We start from the raw sequence: 16,816 nt of genomic DNA, 5'->3' as shown, positions 1-16,816 counted from the left end.
AAGTTACATCCTAGTCACCAGCTCAGATTCTTTTTTGAAACCCCTCAAACAGCTTTTAAGGAGAAGTGAAACTTCTCTCCTGAGCAGACAGAGTGAAGAAAAGGCAGTAGAAGGTTTTCAGTGCATGCATCAAACAGCCAGACACCTCTGAGGGGTGCAGAGGTGAAGAGCCTGGGAAGAGCTCCTTTCACACACACAAATGAAAGGAGACAGCTCTCACTCCCTGCCAGTGCTCAGCACCTTCTCCTACAGCACTTGCTTCTCTCTGTGAATTTTTTTGTGTGCTGAGGATGCTGCAGGCAGGTTTGGGGGAGAGGAGGCAGGAGAGGTGTTTTCTCCACATTCAAAATCCCAAATTTCTCCAATGCAGCTTTCTCCACATTCAAAATTCCTCCTGCACATCCCAGAGCCCATCCTGAAGGGAGCTGCTCCAAGAGCATCCCATGCACTCCCTGCTTCCCACCCAGGGCTCAGGCAGGGAACACTCAGAGAGAGCCTCAGGCATCTCCCAGCTCCAAGAAAGCATTTCCTGGCAGGTTTTCCTTTGCAGCAAGTACCTGCTGTACATTATCCTGATAAGGACAGATGCCTCACTGTACTTTTAGCCAGATCACACAATAAACACCTCTCAGTCAGAGAGATCCACACTGGACTGGGATCAGCACAAGAGCCCATGGTGGGGAGGAAAAGCAGAGCAGGGACTGTTTGCTCTGCAGCTCTGTGGAACAGCACATCACCAACCACCCCCTCCCAGTGCAAACCTTGTGGGACAGCCAGCCCCTGATTTGGGCTGGCTTTTCTTTCACAGCTAAACCAGAACTGCTATGAAAATAACACAAGAGATGCCACGTCCTGATAATAACTCCCTTTCATTTTCCCTTTTGTTCAAGGAGGAAGAGCCCATGGCTCTCTCCAAGGTGACCACAGCTGCCTTCCTATTAGAGAAGAGTGGCAGAAATAAATGCCCAGCCTAAATGGAAGCAGTCTGTCTCCATCTGTAACTTTAACACATCATTTCGAGGTGCCAGCTTCAGTTTGCACTACACAGAGGCAGGGGACAAGCTGAAGTTATTCCATAACAAACTTCCCACCTTGCCCAACACCCAGTGCCAGGAAAACTAATCAGGCTAACAACTACCAATCTAAAAAAAAAAAAAAAAAATATTTATTTAAAACCTATGGGCTCTGAAAAAAATAGTGAGAACACTGCAGGACACTACCAGCTTCTGAAATATATAAGATTTATCTATTACCAAAATGCTTTCAGTTCTCCAAACACAGGACAGACGAGTGGTGCCTGTGTGAAAAAAGCTCCATCTAAATGAAAAGCATCCCTATTAATTGGAATAAAGACCTTTTAAACACCAGCATTTAGCATTAACTTCTTCCCTCCAACAAAAAAAACAACTGCCTTTCACCCTAACTGGCAACTCCTTCCAGAAAAATTTACAATCAGTAGCACACTGGAATTCACAGCATTGCCATTAACTCTGACATCACTCCTACCAAGAAAACATTGATTAAGACATTTTTTTGAGCAAGATTATTGCATACAGTGGGACAAGTGGGTGTTTTTCTCTTGTTCCATGAGACTTCAAGTCTCCTTTGCAACATTCCAGTCTGGTGCTGTCTGAACACCCACCACCAAGGACAGGAGAAATGCAGAAACTGCCCATGCAAACCAGCAATCAGGCAAATAAACAGCACATTCAAGAGCTCAAAGCCAGCTGGAAAAGAATGGAAGGGATGGAATTGCTGAGTCTTGTCCATATAGGATCAGCATCTGAACAGCAGCAATGCCCTAAAACTGCCCTAAGGCTCCCCAGCACCAAGTCTTTTGGTTGGCAGATGCAGCACTGCTTGTGGATGGTTTAAAGCATCACACAGCACATTAAAAAAATAAAACTAAAAAAATAATTTCTTTTGATAAATGTCTAAATCATAATTTGCTTGTATAAGCACAGTAAAAGACAGGTCCTGCTGTGAGGAGCTGAAGGCAAGGCAGGGGTCTCACCCACAGGGAAAGGTCTCACCTTATCCTGGAGATGGGAAAGGGAGATAAAAGGTGAATTCCTCAAGTTGTACAGAAAAACTGGCAGAGCCAAGGGAAAGTCTGCCAAGAGATCTCCAGTCCTTTCCACACAAACTATTCCCCCTTCACAGTTTAGAAACTGATTACATCTGCTGTCTAGTCCTCCAAAACTGTCTCAGTTTTAGGTTTTCTTTCCATTACTACACAAATTCAGTCCAAAAATGGATTTACTCTGAAGATCCAGTTTTTCAAGACAAGGAATTCTAGAAATTGGGGAACCAAGAGTTCCCAAAAGCCTCACTTTGCCCTCTGATAACTCAAACCTGCAGGTCCTTCCCCACACAGAGCTGACTTTCTCTCAAAGGACTGAGATCTCCCTCCCAGCAGCTGGAATTGGAAAAGATGGGATGGGCCAAATGCCACCTCTTGGTAAGTGAGCAACTAGAAGAAAACACATGGCAGTAATTTAATGTCTCCAGTTTCTTCCAAGGAGGACAATCTTCCACACCCTACAGAGAGTGTGGTGATGGCATCACTTTTTTGGGAACATGGCAGGAATACCCACTGATTTTTTCATTTTCTGGCTCTAAGGAGGACACCAGACCAGCTACTCTGTCTACTAATCACAGGATACTCTAAGCAGTACCCAAAACTTCAGCTCCAGATTGGTTTTGTAACAGTGATTTAAATCCAGGACTCTCTGGACAAGGTTTGTATCTCCCTTTACACATTTGTTCATACCCATGTTAATTATTCTTGGCTAGCTGGTCTGACCTGCCATATAACAGATGGCAATAACTCAAAGCAGTGGATTCCTACAATGAATAAATAAATACAACCCCATTTTCCTAAGGTAGATTTTCCTTACAGTGACAGGAAAACTGAAGGTTCCTCATTCTACCTCAGCCTCTAAAAAGAAACCAAGTGCCTGTCTGGTTCTAAAAGGAATTTAAGTGCATCCAAATAGTCCCTTGGCTTAGGCAGAAGAAACAATTTGCCTTTTACACTCCTTGAAAATGCTGTTTAAGATCTCTTGTTGGGAAAAAGGTTACACTCAACCATTCTTCAAGGAGTTTTTCCATGTCTAAAGCAAAGAAGAGTTAACATTCAATCATTTCAATTTCAGCCATAACCTTCAGTGTGGAAAGTTTTCCTTCCTTAGACACCCCTCAAGAGCAAAAGGGCAAACAAGATGTGAGCTCATGGATATGGGGAAAAAGAAGGTAAAGAGGAAGAAGAAAAGATTTTAGAGCTAAGTTGAACAAGGGTTCTGTTATTAGCACAAAATACTATTTCCTAAACAGCTTCATGTGATACTGCAAGTAAAGGATGCAAGGCTGGGAAAAATTCACACAACAGGTTTCACCTGGAGAGGGTTTTGGTGGCTTTTAAACCTTCCAAAAACTCTCAAGTTTTCTCCACTACTTTAGAGGCAACACCTTTCATCAAAGGGAAATGTCTGGGAGTTACTTTGCAGGGTAAAACCTGAGCCTTTCCAAGCAGCTGGTACTGGATGGAATTCTGCTGATCCTCAGTATCACAATTCCAGCCAGTGCAAAAATCAAGGCTTCTTGGCACTTTGACTCTTTAAAACAACTTTTAGAAAAAGAAAAGAAGCATGAATATCTTAAGATGCTTAACAGAAAGAACAGGCTCAGCTGTCCCTCTGAACCCACCCAACTTAATTATTCTCAGGCCAAATGTCAGCTGGTGCCTCTTGATTTTCAGTTTACACACAAAGCAGAAGTTTTGAGGCTCTGTTTCCACTGAAATTTTTCTGAATAGAATTCTGGATATTGAAGCCAAGTTCACATTAGACAGCCTGAGTTTTAAATTCCTTAAAACAATTACCCAGTTAATTTAATCAAGCCAATGTTTAAAGGAAATTAAACGTAAATATTTTGATCTTTACAATAAAACTGTTAAAAGGGAAAAATAAGAACAGTGGTCAAACAAAATCTATGGAGAAGAACAATACAAGGAAATTAATTCAACTGTGATTTTGAAGATTGCTGGTTAGTTAAAGATAATGAGGAGCTTTACTTCTCTTTTTGTATTCAAGATCTATTTGGAGATTTGGAGAAGCAGGTGGGATTTGAAAGATACATCTCCAGCTTATCACTGTAAATATCAACATCTCATCCATGAGCTTGAGATCCACCCAAAACCCTCTGAAGGTCCTCTCTGACAAACTCTGTGGGGTTTTTTGCTAAAACTTTATATTATGCAGCCATTATAAATGGTTTCTGTTTGTTCATTCTGAAGAGCCTCAGCTTATATTTCACATTATCTGATTACAACTTCACTGCTGCTTCTGATTGCCAGATTTAGTGAGTGGTGAGAGGGCAGAGCTGGACAGGCAGCTCTGGAGGAGGCAGCTCTGGAGGAGGCAGCTCTGCATCATTTTTTGCAAAGCAAAAGTAAGATTTCCTCCCATTCTCCTAAAAATTAACCTGGTCAGAGGGAGAACCTCTGGAGTGCCCCAAACCAAGAAGTGAATTATCACTGCTAATAAACAAAAGGCTTCCACTCTGTAAATAAACAGCAGGAGATGTTTAGGCTGCATTTGTTTACCAGGATTTGTCTTCTCAAGCTGGTACCATCTGTAAAATGCCCTTTTCTTCTGTTCACTCAGGTCTGACCCCTGCTGCAACAGCCAATGGGAGATCCGGCTCTGACTGATACCTGCAAAAAACCAGAAGGGAACAGAAACAGAGAAAGAGAAAAGTTCTTCACCAAACATTTTAAGTGCTTTATCTGCTGATAACAGGTGGTGTCTTACAAAGCCCAGGAACTTGGGATGTTTCAATCCCAGAAAAAGCAGAGTTGAAGCTTCCCTGCTCTGTCCCAAACTGCCTGAATTTCTCCCTGGGGTTATGTTCAACCTTTCTTGAGGAATCTGCATAATCAGCCCAAAAGCAAAGAGGGTAAAAACTGGGAAGCTAAAGCTATCACAGGCTTGAATTGTCCACAGCTTCCCTGATTCCTAAACTTCATCTGTGATATGGGAACAAGTCCCTTCCCCACTATTATACATAAATAATGATGGTTAGGAAATCCTTATCATTCAATGCTTGAATAAGAAGGGAGATAAACACAGAAAACAGTTTATGTGATATAGATCACATCAGCCCAGAAATGGAGCAAACCAACTGTCAGCAGCTGCAACAACAGCCAGAAAACAAACCAGAAAGAGCAGCTGTCTGTCAGCAAAGCAGGAGCCAAGCTGGAGGTACCCAGGCATGATGAGGGACAAAACACTGCAGATTTTAAAGCAAGAGTTCCAAGAAAACAGTAAGAAGGGGAAAAATTCCTACAAGTTAATACAGTTATTTTCAAAGTATGACAGGGAATGAAGGATCAATGCAGGAAGGGCAAAAAGTGATCAGCAGAGGAAATAAATAAAACAAGAAGTGCATGAAGAGGTCAGCAGTAGGCTCATCTGAAAATGTGAAAAATGCAGTTTGCTGAGTAACTGAAGCACTGCTTCAGAACTCCCTGTGCCTTCCACAAGGCCCTTCAGCCACCAGAGCAGGTTAACAACATCCAGCCTCTCCTGAGAAGTGAAGTTTTAGGAGGTACTCCAAGTACCAATATACTGCCAGCACCACCTGTGCCACCACCTGCTTGGAGACACCACCTGGGCAGGTAGAGCCTGGTTTGCAAACAGAACCCAAACTGCCTCCCCCTCTAGAGATGCATCAAGGCTTTAAAAGCTCTCATAATCTTATTTAACTCATGAAAAACAGCTCCCTGTAGTTTTACCACTTCTAATGTGGGGGTTTACTGTGCTTATGTTTTGTGTGTTGAAGGTAGTTAACTTCAGAATGTCTCAGCTTGACTCTCAGGTATCATATTCAGGTGGGTTTGCAGCAACCAGATTTTTTAAATCACTGGGTTTCTACTCTTAATTGTTCTCCCTCAAACAGAATTCTGGAGGCTATGAAGTTTTAATTGTTCTGGGGGGAAAGAGATGGGTGTGTTTTGCTTCTCACTGCTGTTCAGCAGAGCTGTGCCCACAAACAGACCCTGATTTTCCCAGACCTCACTCCCAGAGATTGCCTTGCCCTCAACTGACAGAGTTCAGGAACAGCTGGGGCAGCCAAGAGCTGCCTACCCCCAGGGCCCACAGTGGGATCTAAAAATGAGTTTATACTACTGGGGCAGTGGCATTATTCAAGCAAACACAAGCCTCAGCCCCTGCCAAGTTTACACCAAGTAACTGTGGAAGCACACAAGTTAATACCAAAAGAAGCTGATAACACTCTCTGGCCCAAAACAAATCCTTGTTGAAATCCTGCCATCTACCAGTGGAAAGTCCAAGTTTTGAAAATTTGCAGCTCTTGACCTATTATGATTTATAAAAGCCATTTCTTGTCCTGGGCTGTGGGACACAAAGGTTTGTGTCTCACTGCTTTTGGCTGCCCTGCTCTCATTAATTAATCACTGTGTAACAGCTCCAGTCATTTACTTGTTTACTATGGCCCACTTACACTTATTGCAGTGAATTAGTGTGTGCTGAGTGTTTGGATAACAACCTAAGATACAAACACAAAGCACTGGTAGATAAAAATTATAAATAGAGATTAAATGTCTGCCATGAGTGGAAAATCCAAATTCTGCTCAAGAGGCTGCCTGACACTGTCACACGTGGCAGGGATGTCACCACTCCAGACAAGGTGCTCAAGGGCAAGGCACAGCAGCAGGAGCCAAAAAACTCAAGCTTGCCATGTCCACTTTCATAGAATCACATGAAAAATTTGAGTTGGAAAGACCTTTAAAGGTCATTCAGTCCAACACCCCCTGCAATGAGCTGGGACATCTTCAACTGGATCACATTGTTCAGACCCTGTCCAACCTGACCTTGAATATTTCCAGGGATGGGCAGACAGCAACCTTCTGACCAACCTGTACCATCTTCTTTATAAAAAGCTTCTTTCCACAAATTATGCACTGTCCCAATGTCCTGAACTGCATCAAAGTTCTCCCAAGCAGAGCTGGATCTGTGCTGGGATCCTTTTGTGGCTGCCATTTAGCCACAGCAGCTGAGCTCTGACTTGCTGTGAGTGCTCACAGCTTCTGCAAAATGTTTTTAAGGCATAAAATTTATCTGTACCTCAGCAAGGTTTAGAGGCCCCAAAATCATATCCCAACAGCCTGACCAGCCCAAGGTCACATGCAGTCTTTCAGAACTCATCCAGGATCTCCCACATCCTAGTGCTGTGGGATCCAAACCCCTCCTTAACTCTTTTCAATGTAAAAAACAACCCCCCCAAATTGTCATGTTAGAGTTTCTTGCATCTCAAGTGGGTTTTACACAGCTGACTCACAGGACAGTGACCACCAGGACCCTCCTGTCATTGTCTCTAATCACACTCTGCTTTAGGGAATTGCACTGGCAGGAAAAAAGAAATCATTCTGCTGCCAGAAGCAATGAATGAAATAACTTCTCCAGAGTAGTGCAAACCCAGCTGTGCTGAGGAAATTCACTCTCCAAGTGAAGCAGGGACCTCAAGGAGGGCTGTGGTGCTCCAGGCTCAGCACCAGCAGGGCCAGGAACACACCTGGTTATGGCACCAGCAGTTTTCTCACAGAAAACACTGAAGGAAAGTGGCATCCACAAAGGATTATTGCACTTCAGATGCTGACTGCCTGTGTCACACTCACTCCTTCCCACAGCAGGAGACACTTCCCAGTGATAAAACAGTCTGTGCTCACTCCCCTGGCCAGCCCTGCTGTCTCCCACACACTGATTTGGGGAGAGCTTCCAGCCAAATATATAAAATAAAGAGCAAAATGCATCATCAAGAGAAGGGCACTGCTCTGTGCAGCTCAGAACTGCTCATAACCCTCACTCTGCTCTTCAGCAAGTCTTTGGGAACTGGTTTTCACCTTCACTGATAGATTTGTTCAGCAGCTCTGCTTTGCATCTCTTTCATGTTTCTTTCAGGAGAGGTTTTCTGAAGCCCCTGGAATATGTCAGACCTGGAGAAGAAAGTTAACTGCCTGTGTTTTAATTCTTCACTTTGTAAGCAAAGTCCCAGATTCACAGAACAAGTGCTTGCAAAGGACACCTATCAATTCAGGAGATTAGCAAGGCTTGTTTACAGAAAACCTGAAAAGATCAAAATCATAGAAAAACAAATCTCTGTGCTGTCATGAGTACTAAAAAATAAAAAAAAAACAGGAAGGAAAATCTTTCTGAAAATGCAGTTTCATGCCATTTGAGAGAAGCAGCAATTCAGGAATTTTCTGAGCTCTCCTCACAATGGAACTAGTTTCCCTGTGTACTGGCATTTGCTCAGCATCCCTGTGTGTGGGTTCCAAACCTGTGGGGATTTTATTTGTTCCAGCAGTGCTCCAAGGCTGCCCTCCACTGCACTGTGTTTAGCATAATCTAAAGCCAAGTCCTGGAGATCTCCTATCAATTAAAGCAGAGACAGGAGCACAGGGCTGGGCTGTACAAGCAGAATAATTGGGAAGGGTACCAGAACTGCACCCTGGAAAGCTCTATGTGCATTTAAAAATAACCCAAAAATGACTTCTGCATTTTACTGTTGATGGGTTTGGGTTTATTTTTTTAATGGTGGTTTTGTTTTTATGTTTTTAAGAACTGAGAAAACTGAATTGACATTTCTGCTCTGTAACCTCAGGAAAATAAGGGTGGTTTTTTTATTCCTTCACTCCATATGTGTAAAAAACAGGAAAGGTAATATTTCCAAACCTTGCAGAGGCATCATCCATCAAACCACTTTAGCCCATCTGCAGAGGGCTCATCCCTGTGCTCTCCTCCCTCTCTCCTCTACTGTGGAACAGAAAGACATCAGTTCCTGCAAACATTTCCCCACCCTCCACCTAACTTTGGAAGTTCAGCATCTCTGAGAGAAGTTTGCATTTCTCTCTTCTGACCATAACCTGGTGCCCAAGTACAATTCTTGTGGCAATTTAAGCAACTTGGAGCACAGAGTTTCAAATTATACTTGATAAAAATTTGCCAGCTCACCTGGCCCACGTGGGGCTGAAGCCCCAGCCCTGAGCAGGCTGCAGGGATGTTAAAAGGAGCTCCAAACACCAGGAGAGGAAATTCCACAGGAACTATTATTAGCTCCTGTTTATACTGTCATTTTTCTTATCAGTAGGAGATTATTTATACAGAGCCCAACCCAAGTGCTTCTTGTTTATCTTATTACAGACACCATTAAAAAAGTTTCTATAAAAAGCAGCTCCTGTTTTTAGGACCAGCACTAGTAAGTGCTATGCTAAGTTTGTGCTTCTTATCAATCATCCCTTTATTTTCAAGTCACTTTTTAATACCCTGTTACTATTTTCCAACCTGCCCTGTCCCCTCCATACACCAGGCAGCCCTCTAGAATGTCTTCCAGGTTTAATTTTTCCTGTCACATTCATTATCTAAATGACTTTTAAAGTTTCTGCAAATTTTATAAGGATTAAGAGAGCCTCAACATTTTTCTATTGCAACAGCTGATTTTAACCTTCAGCTCTGTGCTCCTCTCTCCTGCATCCTCCCTCTCCATCACTTTCTCTTGGAAAAACAAGAGGAAAAGCTGTTTACTGATGCAGAGCTGCTCTGTAGGACTATGGATTTTGTAAGTGCTTTGTTATAATTGAGATGGGAAAAGAAAAAATGTGTTTCTGAATGGAAATTTAGTTTGAAGAATTAGTAAAATAAGGTTAAAAGTAGGTTTGGAGGGGTCAGAGTTACAGTGAGGTTTCTGCACCAAGGACAGAACATGGCAAGTTACAGAATTGGGATAAATAAAATCATAAGGAGTGGGGAAAAAAACCAGATTGGGTAGAGGTTGAAAGGAAAAGCTGCCAGCAGAGGTAGCCAAGCCAAGAGACCCTCCTGGACAGAAGCAAACACAAATTTTCCATTTCTTTCTTGCCTCTTCCCAGGGCAGAAGGGATGAAGACTAAAAGCTAATGTTTCCATTTTCCTCTTGTGCAAGTAACTTTTTACAGAAAATCTTTACCAGTAAGACTAAGGCTGTAAATCCTGAGGTGATGCCATTTGGGATCATACACTCTGCAAAACCTCTACCTATACAAACTTTTTTTACTGAACCAGAAGTGGTTCCCAGACATTTCTTGGGAGTCTCTTCCCCAGCTGAAAGGGATGTTGGAGGTATCTGAGGAATACTGAGAGTCACCCAGCACTCCTCAGGCCTGAGACAGCTCTGGAAGGGAGAGCCTGGGAGGCTCTGCCCAGGCTATTTCAGTCACTCCTCACCACTCCCTGCTTTGGAGAGGAAGTTTCTCCCTGCTAGAGCTGAGCACACTCTTTAATCTAGTCCTCCCAAACTTCTCTTTGAGATTTACCTTTTCTCTCAGATAAGCCATGACTATGTACTTAAGAGTGGCATGGAAGTGCTGCACACCTGCTGACACAATTTAAAATGAATCAGCTCCCATCAGCACAGGGAGGATGACTGAGAGGCAAAGATGTACTGGCTTCCCATGGATTTGGTTTGAGAACAAGACAACAACCCAGCTCAGCCCTCATTCTGTCCCACTGACACCCTGCAGCATTGCTCTGGTCCCTCTGTGAGATCCCCTGGGGTTATGTAGGAAGGGTGTGAAATCCAGTCAGCCAAGTGGATGTTGGTGTCATTTACTCACAGGAGGAAACAATGAGAGCTCCCAAAGGCTAAATGCCAACTGAATGCCCACTGATATCCAGGACAACAGGCCTGTTCTCTCAGCATGGAAGGAGGGAAAGGATCAGGTGTGAAGAGATTGGTCTTGCCTGTCCTAAAGCTTCTTGCAGGGTATCAAACACATGCACCAAAACATTCAGTTAATTATAATTAGATCCTAATTATAATTAGATTCCTTCCACTGACACGGACTTGGATCTGGTGTGGTGATTGTGATTCAATGACCCCACATGTGGCACTCTCACTGACTGAAAAAACCAACATTGGCTCCTTTTGGAAATACTCCTTTTGTGCAGTTGTCCTCTCTTGGCACTACTTCTCTTGCAGGAGAAGCCAGCCTGACTTGCTGGGTGCTATGCAGAGGTTAATTCAGAGATGAGAACTTCCAGGACTGTATTCAGGCAAGGAATGAACAAAAGCAGGAGAGTGACCCCCTAATTACTACAGTTTTAGAGTTCAGGTACAATTTAAGCAACTCAACTTACACATTCATTTTTGAAGCATTAGTGCTAACATCTGGTAGGGCCAATAACATGCCTTACATTTACACAAATTGGTAACCTCATGATTTTCCAGGTGAAAGTGAAACCAGGGAAGGACAAGTCATTTTACCCAGGATCACAGAAGAGTGGGAGGAGACATGGAAGGAATTCCTGGCTCTGTGGCTCAAGCACCAGTTTGTGCTTGCTCACCTCAAGTGCTGCCATGTCTGCAAACCCACAGTTCCCAGACAGGTGGGTTCCTATGACATTTAAAATCCTGGAAATATAAAAGAACAGCTTCCCTCCTACTGTTCTGGCATTCCCAGACATCAGGGAACCTTCAGAATTATCTATTTCAAAATCTTTATCCAAGCTTGGGTTAAAAAGTTAACAAATCTTAGAGGTGTAACATGGGATTGAGCATTCTGAATTTTATCATCAAGTCTTGATCCTAGAAGGGCTGGAGTGAATCCAGGGAAGGGAACAGAGCTGGGGAAGGGGCTGGAGGAACTGGGAAAGGGGCTCAGCCTGGAGAGAAAGAGGCTCAGGGGGATCTTGTGGTTCTCCACAACTCCCTGACAGGGAGCAGGGGACAGGATGAGGAGAACAGCCTCAAGCTGTGCCAGAACAGGTTCAGGTTGGATTTTTGGAACAATTCCTGCCTGGAAAGGGCTGTCCAGCCCTGGCACAGCTGCCCAGAGCAGGGGAGCAGGGGTGGAGTTTCCATCCCTGGAGGGATTTAAAATCCCTGTGGATGTGGCACTTGGAGACATGGGTCACTGGTGGCCTGGGCAGTGGTCACAGACTCAATGGTCTTGGAGAGCTTTTCCAACCAAAATGATTCTGAGGCAAGGCCTGTGTGCCACCCCATGGAGGAGCAACAGGACTTTGTTACCCTCTCTGTGAAGAGGGAACACAACCAGGGAAGCTCCCAGTGGGCTCACCTGTCGGGATGTGACAGAAAGCTCAGGGCACAGGACACCCAGAACCCTGCTCCTTCCAGGTAAAACCTGAGCTGGTCTGCTCATCCCCCAACCTCCCTTTGGATATTCATTAATTGTCACTCAAAGGATGGAAAAAGCTTCCAACTCTCACCCTCCAGCTCCTGGCTGCAGTGGCACCAGCTATAGCTGTGTCTCCTGACTATTCATATAGTTTTTAATACATAAATACACATTATCTCCTCTCCCTCCATACCCAGAGATGCAGATACTCATCTATTTGCTGCACTCAACAACAATTTAAGAATTAAGAAAAACCGTTTTCATTTTAAGATAAGAACTTCAGGCTTTATTATAATGCTGTAAAATAAAATCTGCCAGCACAAGCCACAGAAAAAAAAAAAAGAAAAAAAAAAGTGATTCACTGGGGAAGTTCCATGATGTGCAGGACAATGGGTCTTAAATCAAAGGCATACATTATCATGACTAAGCTGACAGATCTGCACTGCAATGCAGAAAGCCAAGTGATATTCCAACATCTGCACCATGCTCAGACAGGCAGCTCAGACACAGAGATCCCCAAAGGAGGGAAGGACCCCCCAGCTCTTACCTGTTACCTGTGCAACAACTGCTTGGGAAATCCTCCGGTTGGCGAGGAAGGCTTTGATTTCCTCCTTTATCACACTGCTGTCCCTCCTACCAAAACAGAACAACAGACACACAAAAACAGGGACAGACCAAAGTGCAAGATGCAAAATGCCTTGTTTTCCCTGATTTCCTTTATTTAGGAAGGCTGGCATTAAAACAATGCCTCAGTGCTGGACACTTCTTTTAACAAGTGTCACGTTTGATCAAAGTACCAGAGCAGGAGAATGGATGACTCATGTCCCATATAATTCATATTAGGTGCAGCACTGCCATATGGAATGCACAAAGTTTCATTACACAGGGATGAATAAATCTCTCATACCAGCATAAAAACCTCACTCATAAAAATGAGGCAGAAAAATAAAAAATAAAGGATAGCAGGAGCTGCATGGTTAGTTACCCAAATGAATATGCAGACACCAACCTCCTCCAGCACCCCAAGGAAAAGATCCAAAATTTTGCAACCTCTATCCTCACACCCTTCCTTTAGTTCCCTACTTAGTCCAGAGCTTGCACTGAATGAACTGAGGTCTTTGTATGATTTTTACAAGTAGTTCAGAATGGGTTTAAACCCTGCCAAAAAGCAAATAAATTGGAGCTTGCACACATACTGTGACACACAGCAAATTTCAACTGCAATAAACACATACTTTTCCCCTCCTCTTCCTCTCTCCCTTCCTGAGAAGGGCAGGCAATTAAAACCAGCCTTTATTAGGTTTTATGAGACATTTCCCTTCCCCTTCTCCCCTCCTGCCCCAGCTACACTGAAGGCAGACTCAAGCTTGCAAATGTAAAATGCAAAATGAATGCTGTGCTGTGGGTTGATTTTTATTTATCTACCCAACACTCATCTTCCATATGCCTGCAAACACAAGTCATTTCAGTTTAAATAAGCACTAAAAGCATTACCTGAGAGTCACTGCACAGGAACCCAAACCTCAGCCATGGGAGCTTGGCACTCTGCTGTACTCAACCCCTTCCTGCCCAATTCCATCATCATGCAGCCAACAGCAAATGAGGCTGATTGACTTTTCTTACTGCTCATCTCTAATCCTCTCCCCCAAAGCCACATCCTTCCCTAAAATCTCCAAACTGCTTCCAACACATTTCCATTCTGGAACTTATGGACCCCAGTTCTGCCATAGGTACTTCAGGAATGGTGAGGTTTGGGGGGGAAAAAGAAGAAATTCCAACATTATGACCAAAATTGTTTTGAGACATTTGGCCTTTCCTCTTATTTCTTTCTGCTCTCAAAGCCCATTGACTTGGACTTTCATCCTCAGGAGGATAATCCCCTTCTTTCATCTTTGCCATAATGCTGAAAAGAAAGCTGCTACAAGTAAAGGAAGGTCAGCCCTGAAAAAACCCAAATGGCTCTCAGAGAAAACTTCTGCTTCTTCATTATCTGTATTTTCCTGCATCACTCTGCAAATTCCTGCCACAAACTAGCAACAAACAACATGCATCCTCTCCAGATGCCACTGGAAAGCACTGACCAATCCAAGTAGGACTCTCTACTCTCCCTCTATAATGGAAGGAATTATAATGGGTGTGAAATAGTGGAGGAGAAGTCACGTGAATTGATATTTGATCAGAATCCTGAAAAAAGTAGATGGAAAACGAGTGCTCTAACATCAATCCAAATTTTTGGTACAGCACCAAAAAAATTCTTTCAACAGTCAGACTGTGGGACACCCACACAGGGCCAGGGGTTGTCTTCACTGTGTTGGGTTGATGTGACCAGCAATGTGAATTCTGTCCCCATCTGTTAACCCAGCTGGGGCAGTGACCCTGATCTCCTGGCACACATTATCTGCTCATGGGCCATCTTTAAACCAGCTGGGCAATCATCTTTATCTTTCCACAGCCCATCCTCCCTCCAGGAGATATCTCCTGTTCATGGCCAGTGAGTCCCAGGGCATGACTGATAAAATTCCATCATCCCACTGGGAGATGCTCCAGCCAGGGGAGGAGCCAAGCCTTTCCTACCCAGAGAAAAACTGAGATTTGGAACAGCAGAGCAGCCTTTGCCACTGGATCCCAGAGGAAAACTGGACCTTTGCACATCATCCCTGGAGCTTCAGAGGAAACTGCACCTTCTCCAGGAGCACTGCTCCAGCTGAACCACATCTGCCACTGCAGGAGGATGCAGCCACCATTGAATGGGACTGTGCCAACACCCTGACTGACTGACGGGTGTCAGCTTGGATTCTGACTCTGGCAGGGTTTGGGATTGTTCTTTGTAATACTGCATTTCTATTTTAATTTTCCTAGTAAAGAACTGTTATTCCTAATTCCCTTATCTTTGCCTGAGAGCCCCTTAATTTCAAAATGATAATAATTTGGAGGAAGGGGGTTTACACTCTCCATTTTAAAGAGAAGCTCCTGCCTTTACTGGCACACACCTGTCCTTCAAACCAGGACATCCACAAAGGCAGGTGAGAGGTTCTGGGATGGTGACAACTGCCTGAAGCAGCTCCTGCTCTCTTGATAACCATCACCAAATCCTCATGGAATGGTGTGAGCTGAAGAGACACTTCAGGTCGCTTGGTCCAAACCTGCTGCAATAAGCAGGGCTATCACAGATCCCACCTGACCTTGCACGTTTCCTGGGATGGGACACACCAGCATTTCCCCACCCCTAATTCAGCAGTCTTGCTGAGCCCAAACCTTCCCACAGAGCCCTTCACTCACCTCATCAGCTCCTCCACCTTGTCATCGATGTCCAGGTCCTCCTCAGAAGCCTCGAAGCTGTAGGACCTCTGGGCCAGGCTGTTGGCCAGCGGGTAGCGCGTGGGCGACATCTTGCCGTTGAAGGCAGCCAGCCTGTCGCCGCTGTCCCTGCCGTTCTGGTTGGTGGTGCAAGGCTGGGGGGAGGTGTCGTAGCTGTTGCTGGGGGACGGCGACATCCCCGACTGCTGGGTCTGGGTGGAGGCCGTGGCCGTGGAGGACGAGGCCGCCACGTTGTTGCTGCTGTTGCCGTAGGAGCCGCCGCCGTAGCCCGACCTCCTCCCGAACTTGTCGCTGTGCTCCTGGTCCAGGCGGTCCAAGGTCTCCAGCGCGTGCAGGATCTCGTGCCGGGTCATCCCCGTGCGCCGCAGGCGCTGCAGGAGGTCGATCTGCTCTATGGTGAATCTTGGCTCGTCTGTGTAGTGAGACATGGTTTCCAGCAGGCTGCACGTGGGGGTAAAACACAAAACACTTCAGTTCCATTGTTCTACGTGGCACACGGAAAGTGTTCATAAATTTTGGTGCAAAACACACACACAACAGCTCCAAAATCCACCTTCAAAATCCACTCCAAATAACCTCAGCCAGACACCTACACAGCAGAAGAGTTTATTTTCCTTGGAGTGCTCCAACAGCATTTCAGACCTCTCCTGACATCCCCCACTGTTGGAGTCAGTGAGTCAGGGGTCTCTCTGAATTCTTCAGAGAGAAATCAGAGTGCAGGGATTGAATTAAAGCCTTTGGATGGATTCAAGTATATTAAGCCACTCACACATAAAGCAGACATTTAAGTAGAAGTAAGTTAGTAAGTTTTAGTAGGAGCTGTAATGCTTTTAGTAAGTGAAAGGTTTCAAATGCCAGAATGGAAGTGAGAGTTCTAGTGAAGGTTGAGACATAATGACATCTTCAGCAAGAGACTCCAGGCCCACAGTGGTAGACAGGACTTAGACATAGCAGAGCTATAGTAAGATCACTGGTTACATATTTCACACAGAACAAGACAGGGTGTATGTGTAGTTCTATACATAACCTGGTGTGCTAAGAAACTAGAATTCTAATAGGTCAAGGAGTGGTGGTCTGAGCTTGTGTCTTAGCTTGTTGGAAAAATCCTATATAGGAGTATTGGGGAGAGCTGGTGCTTTTAGCCTTTGGCTTTTGCCAGGGCTTTTGGCCATTCTGGCTTTTAGCCATCTGCTAGGCCATTGCTTTGCCACTGCTTTGCCATTGCTTTCTGTCATTCCCTGTTGAGACTGATGTGCTTTGTGATAAATAACCTTTTTAACTATTAGTTGCTTTGCTTATTTA

The 16,816-nt window shown here is 44.4% G+C and overlaps 1 protein-coding gene across 16 annotated transcripts in view; it reads right to left on the bottom strand.

Moving 5' to 3' along the window:
• Nucleotides 1–16,816, bottom strand: part of HMBOX1 (homeobox containing 1) — a 115,851-nt gene that overhangs the window by 41,884 nt on the left and 57,151 nt on the right. For all 16 annotated transcript variants that reach the window (XM_056486716.1, XM_056486724.1, XM_056486722.1 and 13 more), the window contains 3 exons: nucleotides 15,476–15,955; nucleotides 12,744–12,829; nucleotides 4,607–4,717 (listed from right to left, as the gene is read on the bottom strand). In XM_056486716.1, coding sequence (XP_056342691.1) covers nucleotides 4,607–4,717; nucleotides 12,744–12,829; nucleotides 15,476–15,955 — 677 coding nt within the window. The remainder of the gene's footprint in view (nucleotides 1–4,606; nucleotides 4,718–12,743; nucleotides 12,830–15,475; nucleotides 15,956–16,816) is intronic.

This window comes from Oenanthe melanoleuca, chromosome 3, assembly GCF_029582105.1.
Source record: "Oenanthe melanoleuca isolate GR-GAL-2019-014 chromosome 3, OMel1.0, whole genome shotgun sequence".
Lineage (NCBI taxonomy): Eukaryota > Metazoa > Chordata > Aves > Passeriformes > Muscicapidae > Oenanthe > Oenanthe melanoleuca.
Note: the sequence above shows the minus strand (reverse complement) of the source record. Positions and strands in the feature narration are given on the sequence as shown.